The following is a 20,461-nucleotide window of genomic DNA, read 5'->3' as shown; positions in this document are numbered from 1 at the left end:
TTAATGACATACACACACCTCCCTCCTAATCCAGGAATGTTACTGTCCCCTAGCAGTTAACACCTGTAGTGCAGCCACAGCAAGGGAGAATTTCCTAGAGTTGTGCTTTAAAATATTAACACAGTGCATTCTAAGCCCTCATTGGCTAATGCAATAAAAACAATCAAGGCACAGAGTACTGTCTGAGCCATGATTGGAAAAAGTAATGATGCCCAATTATGGCTCATTGCTCATAGACCCCCCAATACTATAAAAGTTACCTTCCCAGAGGAGCCATTTGCATTGTGATATTGGAGTGGAGATATACAGTTTAGAACAGGGCTCTGTTCATTGATACTAGCGAGTTAGTGTGCTATTGTGAGTGTAGAGTGTCAGTGTAGTGGGAATATAGTGATAGTGCAGCGTCAATGTAGTGCATTCCGCACAGTTTAACTGTAGTGTCAGTCTAATGTGTCAGGGCAGTTTTACTGTATTGTCAGTGTAGTGCGTCAGTGCACCTAACTGTAGGATATTGAATTGTGTCAGTGTATTGTGTTGGGGCAGTTTTACTATAGTGTCAGTAGTGCGTCCATGCAGTTTTACTGCAGTATATTGAAGTGTATCGGTGCAGTTTTACTGCAGTAGATTGAAGTGTGTCAGTGCAGTTTTATTGCAATAGATTGAAGTGGTCAGTGCAGTTTTACTGCAGTATATTGAGGTGCATCATTGCAGTTTTACTGCAGGTATTGTAGTATGCCAGTCCAGTTTACTGCAGTATATTGAAGTGCATCATTGCAGTTTTACTGCAGGTATTGTAGTATGTCAGTGCAGTTTACTGCAGTATATTGAAGTACCTCAGTGCAGTTTTACTGCAGTATATTGTAGTGCATCATGGCAGTTTTACTGCAGTATATTGTAGTATGTCAATGAAGTCTGTGTAGTGCAGTGTTTTACACCGCACCACATAACATTTAGTAATGTATACAGTGCTGTTAAAGTGCACCAAACACCACTTATATTAATTAAAGTGCATCCAATTAAACATTTCCTGTCTCTATTACATTTGGGTAATAAGCCCCCCATCAGGGAGGCCAACAAGGAGAGGCAGACAGTCCCCAAGCCACTATGAGGGGGTCGGCGGCATCTGTGTCCACAGGCAAAGGTGGACATGATACATCCTCAGGCAGGGCACCATTATATCTGTTTAGTGATGTTGCCCTTGATATCCAGCCACAGCATGCAGGAGGGGTGTTGGCCTGACTTACTAAACCATCCTCATCCTCCTCAACCTCCATAACCCAAGCAGAGACTAGTTCACACTCCACCGCAGCTGCCAGAGCAGCTTCTGCTATAGCCCAAGCATCATGCATGGAGGAGTCAGCTGACTTACTTCAACACAGCGTCAGCCACTTGCTCCTTGATGATGCACATGCATTACTTGATTCTGATGTTGGTTCTGACTCTGAGGTTGAGGAAGGTAGGAACATGAGCCTACAGAGGGGGAGAACATGGATAAACAACAAATTGGCAGTCATGTTCCCCAGCCACAGCGTATTGCCAAGTTGGCTCCAGTAATAATGAGGATAGCGGGGATGATGAGGATGAGGTCAATGATGCGACTTGGGTGCTGGATGGAGCAGACGATGAAAGTGAAGGCTGTCAACACACAATTCCCGTCTGAAAATCTGATCGTGTGTACAAGGCTTTAGTGTTGGGTTTGCACTAACACATAGAAGTGGGTGCTTTTTTCATATATTTTATTTTTAATCGTGCTGCATTTTTTTAGGTATATTCAAGGGAATCCACAGTATAGTGATTTTGTTAATGAGTTATTTTGTCTTATTGTCATCAGGACTAAACTATTTACATTTTAAAAATTGTTTCTTTTTTTCACATATTTATAATTCCAGCCAGCATGTGCAATAATAGGCTTCTTTTCCTTTACATGTTTTGGTTATCATCTGCTTTGTTGAAAACCTTGCTGTTTACAAAGCTTAGTCGCACAAGATTCAACTTACACACAGAGTTGAATGATTTAGAGGAGAAACTCATCCCCCTTCCTCTGCCTCTCTCCCTAATTTGTGCACAAGAGCCAATAGAGAATTTCAATCAGAGAAAATCCAAAAGCTTCTGTTGTTCTGTATTATTAAAATAAAAAACACAAAATCCTCTGTATATGCAGTGTCATGGATGTACTGTGTAATACATATTTTTGTAACACAAATTTTGTGAAAAAAAAAAAGCTATAGAACTCTTATTTAAACCTTATCAAAATTTACAACAAACCATTTGAGTTTGTTTTTAAGGCAAAGCAAGATTTTGTGATTTGTTGGAAAAGATGAGATACACAAAATTCACCCGATTCCCCAATGTATAACTCCGTTAGTTCATTTCTACTGTATACCCAAACAGCACATTGCTATACAAGCTTGCTTAATTCTAAAAACTTCACTAAAGACATATGAATCCTGTATAATAATAATAACTTCTGTTTTAAGAGCCTTTATTTGTGACAGGGATTACTTCCCATTTTCTTTACTCACCTCTTCTCACTGAGGTATATCAATGATTTTTCCCATACTGAACCCCTGCTGTGGAGTGTCTTGCCTCGTGACATGAGATGCTCTCCTCCAAGTCTTTAAACAGTTTCTCAATACTCACTTCTCCAGACTAGCCTATGATCTGAGTTCACAGCTTCTACATTCATCTGTCTATTCAAAAACTTCTCTACTTTCAGGTAAGAAACCACTGCACACATACAGGTACTGCTGGCAGTCCATTTTATTTTCTGTTTCATATGTCTTACTTTTACATTGTAAGGTCTTGCTAGGAACTTTTTCCTAAGTCAATTTTATGATGTAATTGTTTGGCCTATAACTGTTATATCGTCATGTAAATCCAATTTTCTCGTAATTAAAGGAGCCGCCAACTGGGGTTTGCCTGCTATTCATAGTACTTTTTTTTTTTAATCCCTGCAGATTTTCATGAGCATATACAGTTGTGTTCATAAGTTTACATACCCTGGCAGAATTGATGATTTCTTGGCCATTTTTCAAAGGATATAAATGATAACATAAACTTTTCATTCACTCATGGTTAGTGTTTGGCTGAAGCCATTTATTATCAATCAACTGTGTCTACTCTTTTAAAATCATAATGGTAACAGAATCCCCAATTGACCCTGATCAAAAGTTTATATACCCTGGTCATTTTGGCGAGATAATAAGCACACAAGTTGACACAAAGGGGTTTGAATGGCTATTAAAGGTAACCATCCTCACCTGTGATCTGTTTGCATGTAATTAGTGTGTGTGTATAAAAGGTCAATGAGTTTCTGGACTCCTGACAGACCCTTGAATCTTTGATCCTGTGCTTCACTGACGTTTCTGGATTTTGAGTCATGGGGAAAACAAAGGAATTGTCAAAAGATCTGCTGGAAAAGGTAGTTGAACTGTATAAAACAGGAAAGGGATATAAAAAGATATCCAAGGAATTGAGGATGCCAATCAGCAGTGTTCAAACTCTAATCAAGAAGTGGATAATGAGGGGTTCTGTTGAAACCAAACCGTGGTCAGGTAGACCAACTAAAATTTAAGCCAGAAATATTGTTTGGGATGCAAACAAAAACCCACAACTAACTTCAGGTGAAATACAGGACTCTCTGAAAACATGTGGTGTGGCTGTTTCAAGATGCACAATAAGAAGGCACTTGAAGAAACTATGCAAATGCCACAAAGTATTCCGCTTACAATATGCCAAACAGCACAGAGACAAGCCTCAAACCTTCTGGCACAAAGTCATTTGGAGTAATGAGACCAAAATTGAGCTTTTTGGCCACAACCATAAACGGGGGATTCAACAAGGCCTATGATGAAAGGTACAGAGGTAGATCGCTGATGTTTTGGGGATGTGTGAGCTACAAAGGCACAAGAAATTTGGTCAAAATTGATGGCAAGATGAATGCAGTATGATATCAAAAAATACTGGAAGAACATTTGCATTCATCAGCCAGGAAGCTGCGCATGGGACGTACTGTGACATTCCAACATGACAACGATCCAGAACACAAGGCCAAGTCGGCCTAGTATCTACAGCAGAATAAAGTGAAGGTTCTGGACTGGCAATCTCAGTTTCCTGACCTCAATATCATTGAGCCAGTCTGGGGAGATCTTAAACGTACAATTCATGCAAGACAGCCCAAGAATTTACAGGAACTGGAAGCTTTTTGCCAAGAGGAATGGGCAGCTTTACCATCTGAGTAGATAAAGAGCCTCATCCACAAATACCACAAAAGACTTCAAGCTGTCATTGATGTTAAAGGGGGCAATACATGGTATAAAGAACTGGGGTATGTAAACTTTTGATCAGGGTAATTTGGGTAGTTTCTGTTGCCATTATGATTTAAAAAGAGTAAACACCGTTGATTGATAATAAATGGCTTCAGCCAAGAAAAGTTTTTGTGCCATCAATCATATTCTCTGAAAAATGGCCAAGAAATCATAAATTCTGCCAGAGTATGTAAACTTATGAGCACAACTGTAGATGTAAAAATATCCCCTCTTTCTTTTTTTTTCATATCTTATATTTTTATTTTATCAAAAAGAGAGACATACAAAACAGAATACATATTCCATAAAATTCAATGTCCAGATATTACAGATATAACACGTCCATTTACACTTCTGAACCTATTCTTTCTTATTCTATCCGTCTAAGCAGCATAATCGGACACTTAACCACTTAAGCCCCGGACCTTTAGGCAGCTAAATGCCCAGGCCAGGTTTTGCGATTCGGCACTGCATCGCTTTAACAGACAATTGCGCGGTCGTGCGACGTGGCTCCCAAACAAAATTGACGTCCTTTTTTTCCCACAAATAGATCTTTCTTTTGGTGGTATTTGATCACCTCTGCGGTTTTTATTTTTTGCGCTATAAACAAAAATAGAGCGACAATTTTGAAAAAAAATTCAATATTTTTTACTTTTTGCTATAATAAATATCCCCCAAAAACATATATACATTTTTTTTTTCCTCAGTTTGGGCCGATACGTATTCTTCTACCTATTTTTGGTAAAAAAAAATCGCAATAAGCGTTTATTGACCGGTTTGCCCAAAATGTATAGCGTTTACAAAATAGGGGATAGTTTTATTGCATTTTTTTTTTTTTTTTACTACTAATAGTGGCGATCAGCGATTTTTTTCGTGAGTGTGACATTATGGCGGACACTTCGGACAATTTTGACACATTTAACCACAGGGGGCGCTGAAGGAGTTATGTTTCACCTAGTGTGTGTTTAGAACTGTAGGGGGGTGTGGCTGTAGGTCTGACATCATCGATCGTGTCTCCCTATAAAAGGGATCACATGATCGATGCAGCCGCCACAGTGAAGCACGGGGAAGCCGTGTTTACATACATCGCGAGGGGGCGGCTAGAAAATAATAGCCGCGTCCCTCATCCCGGATCTCTCCCTGAGGCTTACCAACCACCGCATGTCCCGGGGGGTTCCCGATCGGACCCCCGACCCACGGAAAGGCAGCGACGTGCGGGCACGTCGTTCTGCCTGTCCGTGCCATTTTGCCGACGTATATGTACATGCAGCTTTCTATATCCCTCTCTCCTTCGTTCTTTAACCTCTTCTCCCTAAAACAAACCCCCCTAAAAAAAGGGACCCCCCCCATCTCCCATTACCCCTCGAGATGTAGAACTTACGATCTTATATAGCCCCTTATACACGTATGCAGATATCCACTTTCAAAAGAATTTACACTTCTCCTCTTATTTCTCTTCCAGCGTTCTCTTCCCTTCCTCTGAGTTCATAAATACTTTCCATCCTATCCAGGTTTCATTATATTGTTTCATCCTGTTTTGGGCTGAGAGGACCAGGTTCTCCATTGCCTCTATCTCCTGAGTCCTATTAAGCCATCCTGCTATGGAGGGAGGTCTAGAGTCCCTTCATCTCCGGGTGACTCCTGTCTTTGCCGCATTGATCAGATGGCACACCACTGATTTCCTGTAATTCCAAACCGGAATCTGAGAGCAATGAAGCAGGAAAAGGCGGGGTCATTTGGTATCGGGTATTCTATACATTTTTGGGATATTCTCCTCACCTCCTCCCAATAGTGCCTCATTTTTTCACAGGACCAAAATATGTGCAAGAGTGTTCCTAGCTCTCTCCCGCATCTCCAACACCGATCCAAATTTTCTTTTGCAAATTTATTGAGCCTTACTGGAGTATAATACCATTGTGTAAGAATTTTATAACTGGCTTCTTGAGTTTTTGTACAGATCGAGGAGTTAAATGTCGACAGGATAATCTGTTTGCGTTGGATTGAAGTAAAATTCCTCCCCAAAGCCTCTTCCCATTTGCTAATTCCTGGCATCACATAATCTTCCGAGGGTGCATTCAACAGGCCATACATCTTGGATACCACTCGCGAGAGTGTTTCCTCCTCACTACAGTGTAGTTCAAACTTTGTCAAATGCCTTTGAAATTCCACAGCCAGCCCCAGCGATCTCACAAAGTGGCTTTCTTGGATTGCCTGCCAGAATGTAAGCTCAAAAGCGCCCCCTGCCTTTGTCAGATCGCCTATGGATGGCCAGGATCCTGACTGCATAAAATGTGACACCTGATAGACGCCCTTCTTTCTAAGTTTGTCAAATTTACCCTTTTCCAGACCTGGTAAAAAATTAGGGTTTCCTACTATGGGTAACAATGGTGAATGATTTGATGACAATTTCTGATTCCCGCATATCTTTGCTGAGATTTGTAACGTGGGTCCTATTGTAGGGTGTTTCTTAATGTGGATAGGTAGTGCTGCATAACACCACGGTGCCCTAGATAGTGGTATTGGGCTAACCTGTTGCTCCATATCTACCCAACGTTTCATCTCCCTGTGTCTACACCAGTCCACCAACCTTGTCAGATGTGTTGCTCGGTAGTATTTTACTATATCTGGTACTGCCATCCCACCCGCTCTCTTTGGCATTCTCAGCAGATCTCTCTTTATTCTCGGCCGTTTGCCCGCTCATATAAATTTCATAAAAAACTACCTACTTGATGGAGAAAGGATGCTGAGATAGTAATTGGCAGTGCCTGGAAAAGGTACAACATTTTTGGCAGAATACTCATCTTCACTATGCTACTCCGGCCAAACCATAAATGCAATCCGTGTTGCCATTTGTCTAGGAGTTTTCGTATTGAATCATACAGAGATGGAAAATTCAACCCAAAAATATTCTTTATATTTGATGGTATATGTGTACCCAGATATTTCAGGGCCTTCCCCCATTTAAATCCTAAGTTCCGTCATATGGTATCCCCCATAATAGCGGGTACTGCCACCACCATTGCTTCAGATTTAATACTGTTAATTTTTAAGTTGGACATCCTTCCATATGACTCAATTTCGCTTACAAGGTTTCGGAGTGAGATATGTGTGTTGGTCAAGGAAAAGAGCAGGTCGTCCGCATATGCTGCCACCTTTTGTATCTGCTCTCCCATCCGTATTCCCTGAATGTCCAGGTTTTGGCGGATTCTATTTAATAGGGGCTCCAATGAGAGAGCAAACAACAAGGGTGAGAGAGGGCATCCCTGTCTCGTTCCATTTGAAATATTAAATGGGCGTGATAGTACTCCATTTACTTTTACTGAGGCACGTGGGGTCGTGTAAACACTCATAATCCGCCTAATCATGTGTTCCCCCAGCCCCACATGTCTCAGCACCTCCTCCAGGAACCGCCAACTCACTCTATCGAACACCTTTTCCGCATCGGTGTTCAAGAATACACAGGGAATTTATTTTGTCTCAGCGTAGTGGATCCCCGAAATAAACCCTACCTGGTCCAGGTCCACTAGCTGCGCTAACCAGGGTTGGAGCCGAGTCGCCATTATTTTCTAAAAGAGTTTTAAGTCTACATTTAATAATGATATTGGCCTGTAACTGCCACAATCTGCCGGCTCCTTCCCCTCTTTTGGTATCACTGTTATGTGTGCAAGAAGTGCATCGGGGGGCAGCACCGCAGTGCCCCCAAGTGCATCAAAACTTTTTGCCATTTGACCATTTAACAGTGTAGAAAATTATCCCCTCTTTCTATCCCTTTTCAGGTATTGATGGCCAGTAAAATGCCTGGAGATCCCAGATCTGACACCTCTACAGCTGATCTTACATAGGCTCTTGAGCAAACATGAGACTATCCTACTAGTTTATTGACCCAATGTTGACAAAATAAAACAGACCACTAAGCATCTGAGAGTTCCGTTTTTCAATCTTTTTTTATTATGGTGATATCACATTACAAATAGTGCAGTGCTGGCATTGAAAGACAATAATGCTGACCTGTAATACGTATGTAGTGCACCACCTAAGGAGCCACAAGTGAAATGCGACCCCCCCCCCCTGCACAGCCAGGCACACCAAATTTTCACAGGCACACTTGATTCAGAAATCAGTACAGTGCATTGTTTTTATCATTTATTGAGGGATTAGAAATTGGATGGGGGTAGGAAATGAATGGGATGCCCACTTGACTTCAGACAACTTCAGGGGCAACTTTCTTACATACAGCCTATATACACTCCTTCTCTATAGAAGGGACATGGACACTAACGTGGAGTGAAAAATGGCTGCTCACCCCGATATGAATGATGAACGGATTTTCCCAGGTGGGGTTATTAGGCAGCTAGTGTAGAAGAATATAATACCATGTAGTAAAAAATTATATTTATTCACATGATAAAAAAAAAAAAATCGGGCAAGAATGAAATAGCAAAAGTGGATAGAATATGAGCTATGACAAGTACACAGTCAGCGTTTACATAGATATGCAATACAGTACACAAATAGTGTTTATACAGCCAAAAATATGTATTGTAGCATAAAAAATCTAACGAACGTTTCGACCTACAAGGTCTTCTTCAGAGAATTGTGTAACTAAGGCCCCATACTCACGAGCAAACATGTCTGCTGAAACTGGCCCGCAGGCCAGTTTCAGCAGACATGTTTGGTCGTGTGTGGGCGCGAGCGGGCCGAATTCCAGCAAACATTTGCCCGCCGGGCCTTTTCCCAGCAGACAAATATTCCTGGACTTGTTTTAAAACAGTCCGCTGGAATTCAGCCCGCTCGGACATGTACGGTCGTCAGTACAGACCTACCGTACATGTCCAGGCGCCCGCCGTCCCTCGCATGCGTCGAATGACTTCGACGCATGCGTGGAAGCATTTTAAAGGCGGGCCGCCCACGTCGCCGCGTCATTGTCGCGGCGACACCGCGTCATCGACGCGGCGACACCGCGGACACGCCCCGCGTATTGTTTACGCGCGGACTTCTGTACGATGGTGTGTACAACCATCGTACAGAAGCCCTCTGGCAGACATGTATGGTGGAAACGGTCCGACGGACCGCTTTCACCATACATGTTTGTCCGTGTGTACCCGGCCTAAAAGGGAACACATATTGATTAGACATCTCATAGTCATTCAAATAATAGGAGGTACACTTTTAGAATTTGCGTCTACTTTTACAAAAAACCTATGAAATAGGAAAACAATATATGAAAAAGAGACAGTATGTTCTATATTTATATACAAAACAATAATAATGAAATAAAATGATTTTTTTTTGTCTTTTTACCTTGGTAAGGTGTCTCAGTGTTAATACTGTGAGCCTGTAGAGCAGCACCGCATCGCCCACTCAAAGATGATCCACAACCCAGGCAATAAATCGGATCTCCACGCCGAATAAGACCCCTCGTTCGACACCACAGGGGGTCACCCCCAAACAGGGCCGGGTCAAAGATGGAAAGACCATGCAAAAACCCAGGAGGGGTGTGGAATTGTTGGCAGAAGGGAAGAAGTTTAATAAAGAGGCCTGTAAGCAGAATAGCAACATTGGTACTCTGAATTGTATATTTGTACATACATATACAGGCGTATATTAAGGGATATAGTTGTTAAGGCTCTGGAGTGGAAGGTAGAAGTTGACAGAGTAAACCTTATGAGGCTTAAAAAGAATAAGAAATAAATGCTCAGGAGTGCTAGATTGCAAATTTAAAATAATATGTCTCAAAAATAAAGAAACAAAGTTCTCCCTAAAGAGGGGGGGGAAAAAAAAGAAGGGGAAGAGGAAAGAGAGAGCAAGGACATGGGAAAAAAAAAAAAAAGGGTGAAAGGGAAGGTTGAAAGGAGAAAGAAAAAAAGGGGATAAGAATAAGGACAGGGGCGAGTGAAATAAAGTGACAAGGGCAAAGAAATAAGAAGAAAATTGGATGGGGGAGCAGGGGGAAGAAAGGATAAGAATAGTGACAAGAGCGGGTGAAAAGTGAAACAGTGAAAGAAATACAGTGAGGATCAAGTGCAAAGGAAGATGTGGAAGAAACAAAAGGAAGGAAAAAGAAATAGGAGGGGGGAAATAGTGAAAAAAGTGATACCTGAAGGAGGTGCAGTGAAATCAAATGTGAAGGGAAATAACGAAAAAAGAACAAGATGAAGAAAAGGGAGGAGAAGGAAGGAAAAAGAAAAAGAAAAAAAGGAAAAAAAGAGAAAAAAAAAAAAGGGGGGAGAAAGAAAAAGGGGAGGAAGAATGTGAGAGTGAGGGGGGGGAAGAGGGAAGTGGCGGTGTATATTTTAGGTAGAAAGGTACCTAGGTATATTTCTGCCTTAACAACTATATCCCTTAATATACGCCTGTATATGTATGTACAAATATACAATTCAGAGTACCAATGTTGCTATTCTGCTTACAGGCCTCTTTATTAAACTTCTTCCCTTCTGCCAACAATTCCACACCCCTCCTGGGTTTTTGCATGGTCTTTCCATCTTTGACCCGGCCCTGTTTGGGGGTGACCCCCTGTGGTGTCGAGCGACGGGTCTTATTCAGCGTGGAGATCCGATTTATTGCCTGGGTTGTGGATCATCTTTGAGTGGGCGATGCGGTGCTGCTCTACAGGCTCACAGTATTAACACTGAGACACCTTACCAAGGTAAAAAGACAAAAAAAAAATCATTTTTGTGTGGCTGCAGCACTCCCCTCCCTCCCTCCTTCTCTACACTTCACCGCCGCCGCCACGTAGCCAGGGCGGACGAGACAGACAGTGAGACTGTCTGTCACACACACACTGACCTAGCGTCAGCCCTGATCGTACCGCCCGCAGTGGCAGCCCTGAGCCCACAGACACACACACTCTACGATCGGGCAGGCGACTGTCCCGGTGACCCGCTCTGTAAATAACACAGGGCATTCTGAAGGTTCAAAAAACACGAATAAAACACTTGTTTTGGAAGATAACTCCCAGTAAGTGAGCCTAAGGCCCCTTTCACACTGGGGTGGGAGCTACACTGACGGTATAGCGGCACTATTTTTAGCGGCGATATACCGTCGGAATTGCGGTGATATTCGGCCGCTAGCAGTGCGGGTTTAAGCATACCTCCCAACATTTAAAAAGTCCACTGCGGGACAGTTGTTGAGCGGGGCGGGGGATCGAAGTTGTTGAGCGGGGGGGCGAAGTTGTTGAGCGGGGGGGGCGAAGTGGATGCCTCTTACCTTTGCACAGAATGTCTCCTCCCTCTCAGCAGTCATCGACGCGCCATAGTACATTTAGCTACGCCCGCCTCCTCCAATAGTACGGCTGCCGTTCAGCTCCGCCCGCCTCCTCCGATATGACAGCTGCCATTCAGCTCCGCCCGCCTCCTCCTATAGGCTGCCGTTCAGCTCCACCCGCCTCCTCCAGCAGTACTGCCCATTCAGCTCCGCCCGCCTCCTCCTACAGTCCTGAGCAGGGGGGGGAGGCTCGGATCCTGTCAGTGCGGGAAATCTAACCCTTTTGCTGGAATATGCAGTCAGTGCGGGATAATCCTGCAGAATCCGTGCTTGTTGGGAGGTATGTTTAAGGGTTAATACCGCCCGCAATGCACGCCGGCGGTATCCCATTGTTTTCAATGGGAAGGAGCAGTGGAGAAGTAGTAAATACACCGCTCCAAAAATGCGGCTAGCAGAACTTTTGGAGCGGTCCTGCTAGCGTACTGCCTCAGTGTGAAAGCCCTCAGGCTTTCATACCGAGACTGTAGGGCAGGAGTTTTTCAGGCAGTATTTAGGCGCTTTTTTTAGTGCTAAACCGCCCGAAAAACTCCTCAGTGTGAAAGGGGCCTAAGGGAATTCTAATTGTAGCTATTGGTTAGGTGAGGATCAATTATCATCACCAACAAAGCTACAATAACATAACTACCAATGTAATATACCGATACACCATTAGAGGGCAGCAATAGATCGCTTTCCTGACAATCCTACAATCACGTCACCAGGGAGCTTGGCTGAGGCTGTTCTATGGCATGTGACCAGCCTTTCATCTTGGTGTTAGAATCGCGCTGAGGGGAAAGTGTACATGCGCAGTGAGAATCGGGGACGCGCTCGGGAGCAGCCACGTAAAGTGGGATATCTACGTCCCTCCGTGCTTGCGTGCCGCTGTTCTTCATGCTACAACCTCAGAGGACATTTCAGCTGTCCATCACATGATGTTCCCTCCCCTTCTCCTTCGCAGTCATGTGAGTAGAGAATGGGCTGGGCTGTACACAGCGCGAACGCTGATTGGCTTGCTCTTTGCTCGTCCAGCAGCTCCCCAGGAAGACCTAGGCTTTCTGTTTTCACCGGGTTCATTCGTGGGATGAAGATCGGTGGCGATACATTTGTGTAATCGGTCATCACTAGACGGTCATTCGTAGTTATGCTTCGTCCAGCGCTCAGCCTTCTGGCTGCCTTCATAACAGGTAACCTGTAATCCCCTCCTCCCCTATAGGGATGTATTATGTCAGCTGACCCAGCTTCTCTATATGTCATAAGACTCTCCCTCCAGTGTCCTGATGGCTGGGGGTCCTGAGCTCCCTTATATGCTTTAAAATGGAAAATCCTTATTCTTACAATGTCACATTTGATTTTTTATTTTTTCCCTTGTGATTGGTGAGTGTGATTGTCACTGATCAGGATCTGTGGGTGCTGCTGCGGTGGGGGGTGTTGGGTGTGGCACGCTTTGGTTCCATCATCGCCCACTGAAGCCCCATTTACGCGAGGCGTGAGAATATGAAGGTGACTTTACAGTGGAAGTTCATCCAACCCCTAACTATACCAAAACCTACTTCCACCCCCATTCTAATCCCATTATATCTACCTTGTAAAGGAAAGATGTCTATACTTACCTATTCAGAAGCTGGTCCGGTCACATGATCAGCTTCCCGCACCGGTGATCTGCCCATATAGTTCCGGTTAACCAGAAAGTTCCTTTAAGGACTGCGCAGGCGCAATCATTGTCGACGGAAATCTCCGAACCTTGGCCGGCGTCCAGGGTGACGTGGATTTTGAGGAAAGTGGCCAGTCGGCCTCACGTCCTCGCTTCGCTCGGCCTCCTGGCTCTTTTTTTAACATCCTCCAATCCACGGGGATATTAAAGAATGAGCCTGGATGCCGGCCGAGGTTCGGAGATTTCCGTCGGCAAGGATTGCGCCTGCGCAGTCCTTAAAGGAACTTTCTCGTTGGGGAAACTTAACGACAAGTCATCGGCGCATCCCCTTCAGGTAATGTCTCCAAAAACGCATTATCCGACGATCTGCAAGGGGAGATTCTGCCTGCCTCTCATGCGAGAGCATTGACTGATCACGTGACGTGCAGATTTCAGTGTGTTGCACGATTACATTCTCCCTTTGCAGATCGTCAGATAATGCCTCCAACGATGTGCGGTGTTGACGGCACGCCAGCTGATCTACATATCAGCTGGAGTGACGTGTCATGCGCACATCGTCTGAGGCATTATCCGACGGGATGATGTTGTCGATAGAACACCGATGTCCTGACAAAATAGGCAACACGGCAGAAAATCGAACCATGTCACTTCCGCTTTCTTTCACCCATCAGTAATTGCTGATTTGGACAAATGGTGTTTGGACACAACACCGGCTACCGAATCCATTCTGGTGCTAATGAGGACAAAGTTGTCACCGCCGCCTCAGAGGTGGCCATTTTCTTGCTTAGTTTCGGAGCGGAGTAAAAATCTCCACTCATGATATCGTGCATCGGACGCTATTCGGTTGCAGGTGTTGTGTCCAAACACCAATTTGTGAAAATAGACAGCTATTTGTCAAAATCTGCAATTCATGATGGTTTAAAGAAGACGGGAGTGACGCGGGTTGCTCATTCTGCCAGGTTTGACATTTTGTCAGAAAACCGGCTTCAGTGTAGAGGAGAGACAGCTGTCAATGAGGACTGTAGGCTTACTATTAAGGATGAGCTCTGGCGTGTTCGCATAGTACATGTGCAGAGCCCGCCAGGAAGTGTGCATGGCGCTAATCACAGCCAGGGCGACATTGTCCCGATGCTCGGCTGCAGGGATCGTGAAATGTCTCCCTGGCTGTTATTAGCGCAGCGCCGTGCACACTTCCTGTTGGGCTCTGCATGTGTACTATGCAAACACGCCAGAGCTCATCCTTACTTACTATGGGGCATCTTTCACACAGGTGATCCGATCGGGTCTGCCTATCTCTGTTTTAGGCGGACCCGATCGGACCCTACAGTCTCTTCTGTGGAGTGGTGGATGTTGGCAGACGCATGTCCAATGAAACCCACCGCCATCCGATCCTGTCTGCCAAAAAACAGACAGATGGTGGTCCTATTCCCTATCCACCTGGCGGATCAAATGGAAATGGACAAGCCGTCAGTTTGCATAGCGTAGCAGACACAGACCTGTCGCCCATCTGATCAGAGGAGAGATCCCCCGCTGAGCAAGCAGATTCCACTTCACAAAGGCATCCATGTAAAATAGGCTTATGGTTGATGTCCAAATAAATTCCCACCCCTAAGGCAGAAGAAAGGGATGGGAGAAAGATAAGATGGCCGACACTGGACTTTTTCTGAAGCATAGGGACAACGGACTATAAATATCTTCCCAAATGTAAACTTATCCTTTAAAGCAGTGGTTCTCAACCGGGGGGTCGGGACCCCCTCGGGGGTCAAATGATGATTTGCCAGAGGTCCCCAAATCCTGGGCTGTTCCTGAAGCCCACGCTGCTCTCCCAGCCTTTTTTTTTGTGGCCACTCAGCAGGGTTGTCCCTGGAGCCTGTGGCCACCCAGTTGGCTGTTCCTGGAGGCGGCAGCCGCCCATTCAGTTCACGGCATGGCTGGGGGACAGAGACTAGAGGTCAGTTGACTGGTGAGGAATGTGAAGTCAGAGGGGCTAGAGGAGATCCTATCTCCTGATTTTGGCATAGGTGTCACTGCTACGAGATTCCAAACAGTCAGAGACACAGTGAGTAACACTACCTGCGATTAGAGTTGCCATTAAAAGTCCCCACTACAGTTCTCAGATCAGCAGATGACCTTGATCAGGAGTACCTAAGTTGGCTGATCAGGACTCCCCACCAGGACTGCCACTCATCAGGACTCCCCACCAGGACTGCCACTCATCAGGACTCCCCACCAGGACTGCCACTCATCAGGACTCCCCACCAGGACTGCCACTCATCAGGACTCCCCACCAGGACTGCCACTCATCAGGACTCCCCACCAGGACTGCCACTCATCAGGACTCCCCACCAGGACTGCCACTCATCAGGACTCCCCACCAGGACTGCCACTCATCAGGACTCCCCACCAGGACTGCCACTCATCAGGACTCCCCACCAGGACTGCTACTCATCCTATCCCCCCCCCCCCCCACCAAGGAGTAAGAGAAGGAATAAAAATAGAGAATACATGGAAGGGAGAGGAAAAGGGGTAGGAACAAAAAAAAGTGGAGAGAAAGAATAAGAGAAAGATGGCTAGAGAGAGGGATGGGGGGACAAGAAATTTGTCATAGAGAGAGATAAAAGGGAAAGAAAGGAGAACAAAATGTACCATAAGGGGTTTTAAATTCTGTACGAGTGGAGGGGACTCAGGAAGGACTAAATGTCCGTGGGTTAGGGGCACAAATTACTTGTCTTGCCTTGGGTGCTGACAACCCACGCTACAACAATAATTTTACTGTTAGGGGTCCCCACAACTTGAGAAATTTTATCAAGGGGTCACGGCATTAGAAAGGTTGAGAACCACTGCTTTAAAGTGAACCCAATAATGACCTTGTGTGTTTGTTTGTTTTTTTTTTTTTTTTTTTATACCAACCCCCACCTGCTGACCTGAATTACACTAAAATGAGGGCTCTGAGCTTTGCTAATGTCTGCACGGTGGTAGCTGGTAAAGTGAGGGATCCTGTGATAATTCAGGAAGTCCTTGAAAGCTGAGCCACCAATGCCCTTGATTGGTTGATACATCAAGCCAGCCAATCAATGGCTCTGTTTGAAAACCCATCTGGACAATGACTGTGGTCTCATGACCTCCCTCAGCCCGCTAATTCTACATTGAAGACCTTTCAGTATTCAGCTTCGTTCTCACTAGTTCGATTTTCAGTACCACTTTGGAGTGTGACTTTCATGCAACTTTTACACTCCTGTGGCACCCAAGTCGCAAGCAAGTCACATCAAAGTAGTGTAGGAACCATTTTTTTTGAGTCTCTGCAACTTCAGTTGCAGTAATTGGAACGGAGGCTCCTGAAATACATGGCTTTTGACTTGTCATGCAACATCACAAGTCAGTTCAGCAAGGTATTCATTAATAAACCATGTATATATATCCGTAAATTCATTAATTTGTGGTCTGTTATACTTTTTGCATGTTTGGGAGCATTGCTTAGTCATTTGTCGTCTGATGTTCAAGTTCCCTTTTCCCTAAAACGGGGAAGAATTTAGCAATAAATGTAGACTCTTGCTGTAGCTCCCCCCCCCCCCCCCCCCCCCCCCCCCCCCCCCCTTGTCTTGTATACTGATTCTGAGAATATGAGGAAGACAGTCGCTCATGTCCTGGAACTAATGAATACTGTATCACAAGGTATTATTAGTGGACTTCTACTTGGATATAAAGTGCTATTGTTGTAGATTTTTATTTTTGCTATGTATGGGTGAGCAACATCCAGAAATACAGACCATTCTTTTTCCTTTATAGTGCTACTCGTCACATTGTTATTATGGTAAACGAAAGGCTATGGCACACTAGCGATCTAGTTGCTGGCAATGGGATTACTATGTAGGGCAAGAAAAACTTGCTTGTTTCCACAGCATCACTCCCTCGGCAGCCAGATGAGGGAAGTGTTGCTTACAGATGGAAAAGCTTCAGGGTCTTTCTCATCGGTAAGGGAGTGACGCAACGCTCATTCAACAAGGCAGCAATGCCACTGATATCGGTGGGAGTTTGGCATAAATAGTATATTAGAATTATACTATAGGAGGCATTATGCCAAAATCTGACACTAAATATTTAACCAAAAAATAATGTGACTTTAATTTAGAAAAAAAACAAACAAACCATTAAAATACATATGCTATTTCAGGGCTTGACAAATTTACCTTTGAATCTAGGAGCCCCAGAGGTGCATGGGGGTGCCAGTTTGTGGAGAGGAAGAGAGAAACTTTGGCTCTGCTGCGTGTAAGCAGCAGAGCTGGAGTGTTGTGTTGTTTTTTTTTGTCAGCTGACTGTAGCGCCATCAAATAGGGCTGCATTGCTGCAGGGTAACTTGTGAGAGGTCAGCATAGAGGCTATTTTTATGGCCCTGGAATTGAAGGGATGATGAGAGCCTGGCCGTTTGTAGCATGAGTCCTGCTTTGGTCCCAGGGTTCTATGAACCCTATCCTTCTTCAGGCATTTGAGGGGAAGAACAGGTGCTAATTCTTGGAACTACTGTCTCTGGGAGGCCCCGGATGTGCAGGTTGCTTCTGCAGGTCCTATTTTCCAGGTCTTGCTCATGTGGACCTCTAGCAAAGAAGCGCAGTGTCCAAACTCTGAGTTCCCGCCAGAAATTGTCAGTAATGGTGTTTGATGCCTTGGCCAGCTCCTCCAGCACCACTTTACAGAGCTGGGAAAGGGTAAATGCATCTGGGGAGAGGCCAGTAGGGAGCGGATTGTTGGGTAAGAGGTCTTGGCTGTCTTCAGAGTCGGCAGCTAACTTAGAGGAGACGCTGTCCCTTGTGGAGCTCTCTGAGCAGGCCGGCTGCACTAGGTATGTATAGAAGCACTCTATTTACAGTTCCTGAACTGGCGGCTCATCGCTGGTTTGGAGGCAAAGGGTGTGAACTTCCCTGGTGCCGATCTGAAAGTGGGCAGACGGACGGCTGAAGCGCTGATGACAGCCTGGTTTGAACCAAGTGACGAGTGAAGGAACTTCAAAAAGCGTCCAACTTAAAGTGGAAGTTCACCTAAAAATAAACTTTTAACATTGCATTTATGAGAATAATGACAATTAGAATCGGCTGTGGTTTTTTTTTTTTTTTTTTTTTTTTTTTTTTAAATACGTTCGTACATACCGTTTCCTATATGTGTTCTCACCGCCGCTTCCGGGTATGATGGTCGGGGCTGGGCGTTCCTATCTGACAGGCATCCGACCGACGCATACATGGCGTTACGAGATGCCGAACGTCGGTGCGCAGGCGCCGTATAGAGCCGCACCAACGTTCGGCTTCTTTCGGCATCTCGTGACGCGCTGTATGCGTCGGTTGGATGCCTGTCAATCAATTAGGAACGCCCAGCCCCGACCATCATACCCGGAAGCGGCGGGGAGAACACATATAGGAAACGGTATGTACGAACGTATTTTTTTTTCAAAAAAAACAGCCGATTCTAATTGTCGTCATTAATCTCATAAATGCAATGTTAAAAGTTTATTTTTAGGTGAACTTCCACTTTAAGTTGCTGCATGTACAGTCCCTGACAAGTCTTGTCGCTTCTCTATTTTGTAGAAACTCCTGCTATTAACCTGACTTTCAATTAATCAATTGGTGTTGGAAATGGCTCATATGAAAAGCTACAGCCCTCCCCAATGATGTTTAATGCACTGAAATAAATTGGTTTCACTGAAAAAAGATTTATCATTTAATCAAGACAGAAGGGTCAAATTTTGGCAAGACAAAAGTTTTGTCGCCTATACAGAAATTGAACAACTTTACCGAAAATCCAAAAATATGTCAGCAAATTAAGTAGTGGTGCTGTGAGATCCAAATTTAATATCTTGTATGACTTCCATGAGCTTGAAGGACAGCATCCATGCCGTTTGGCAAGGATCCATACAATTTATTGATGAAGTCATCAGGAATAGCAAAGAAAACAGTCTTGTATGCCTCCCAGAGTTCATCAATATTCTTTGGTTTCGTCTTCCATGCTTCCTCTTTCATCCTACACCACATATGCTCAATGATGTTCATGTCTGGTGACTGGGCTGGCCAATCCTGGAGCATCTTGATCTTCTTTGCCTTAAGGAACTTTGATGTGGAGATGGAAGTATGGGATGGAGCACCATCCTGCTGCAAAATTTGGCCTTTTTTATGGTTGGGAATATAAGGGGTAGCTAAGATTTCTTGGTATTTTAGACTATTGATGTTGCCTTCCACCCTGCAGATCCCTCACACACCCCCCATACTGAATGTAACCCCAGACCATGATTTTGCCTCCACCAAACTTCACTGTTTTCTGGGTAAATCTCAGCTCCATGATGGTTCCAGTAGGTCTCCTGCAATATTTGTGGCGACTGTGGTGTAATTTAACAGAAGATTCATCTGAAAAATCCACCTTCTGCCACTTTTCCAGAGTCCATCCTTTTAGCAGGCTGTAGCCCTTGGCAAATGCCACACGGTTTTTCAATTGTCTTTTGTTTAATGCTGGCTTATGCGCGCTGATTCGACCATGGAGGCCATTTCGAGACTGATTCCGACAAACTGTTCTGGTTGACACAGGGACTTCAGGTGACCAGGTCTCGTGGAGCTCTGCTGCAGTGGAAAATGGGCTGGCCTTGGATTTTCGAGCCAACAAACGGTCCTCTCGAGCAGTTGTCTTGCGGGGTCGGCCTGGCTTTGTCCAAAACGTCTCCAGTCTCTTCAAATCTTTATTTTTATTTTTTATTATTTTATTTTTTATTTTTTTTATTCTCTGAACTTGACGCTGAGACACATTGAAGGTGTCTGCCATATCAGCAGTGGATCTGGTCTTCAGCCTCTTGATAATCAACACTTTAGTCTCCGGGTGAATCTTAGGCATGTTTGCAGAGGTCTAGTTGCAGTTGAGAAGGTCTAGTGTACTGGTGTTCTTTTTATACACACCTGAGACCTAATTGATCCATTATTAGTCACAGGTGAAGCTCATATAGGAAGGCGACAAAACTTATGTCTTGGCAAAAATGGGCTTTACCAAGCTGTGAATATTAGAATACCTTTTGTCAGTTTCGTTTTGCACTGAAACATTATTACAAAAGCTGTTGGGATTAAAATGACCCATTTCTTGTAACAAAATCTTGATTAGAAATATATTTTAGCGGCACTTCAAGTCAATTTGTACACAAGCGACAAGACTTTTGTCAGGGACTGTATACTGCATTCTGGGGCATCGGGTGATTGGAGTTGCTCGTGCCAACAGTGAGTGGGATGGTGGAAGC

The 20,461-nt window shown here is 44.5% G+C and overlaps 1 protein-coding gene across 1 annotated transcript in view; it reads left to right on the top strand.

The window, feature by feature from the left end:
* The first annotated feature begins 12,508 nt into the window (after positions 1-12,508).
* ATP6AP2 (ATPase H+ transporting accessory protein 2) overlaps positions 12,509-20,461 on the top strand; it is a 41,352-nt gene continuing 33,399 nt past the window's right edge. Inside the window, exon 1 of the mRNA XM_040338109.1 lies at positions 12,509-12,736. Within this exon, the coding sequence (XP_040194043.1) occupies positions 12,694-12,736 (43 nt within the window). The 5' untranslated portion in view covers positions 12,509-12,693. The remainder of the gene's footprint in view (positions 12,737-20,461) is intronic.

Source organism: Rana temporaria, chromosome 2, assembly GCF_905171775.1.
Source record: "Rana temporaria chromosome 2, aRanTem1.1, whole genome shotgun sequence".
In the NCBI taxonomy this organism is placed as follows: Eukaryota; Metazoa; Chordata; class Amphibia; order Anura; family Ranidae; genus Rana; species Rana temporaria.
This window is presented reverse-complemented; position numbering and strand designations above follow the sequence as displayed.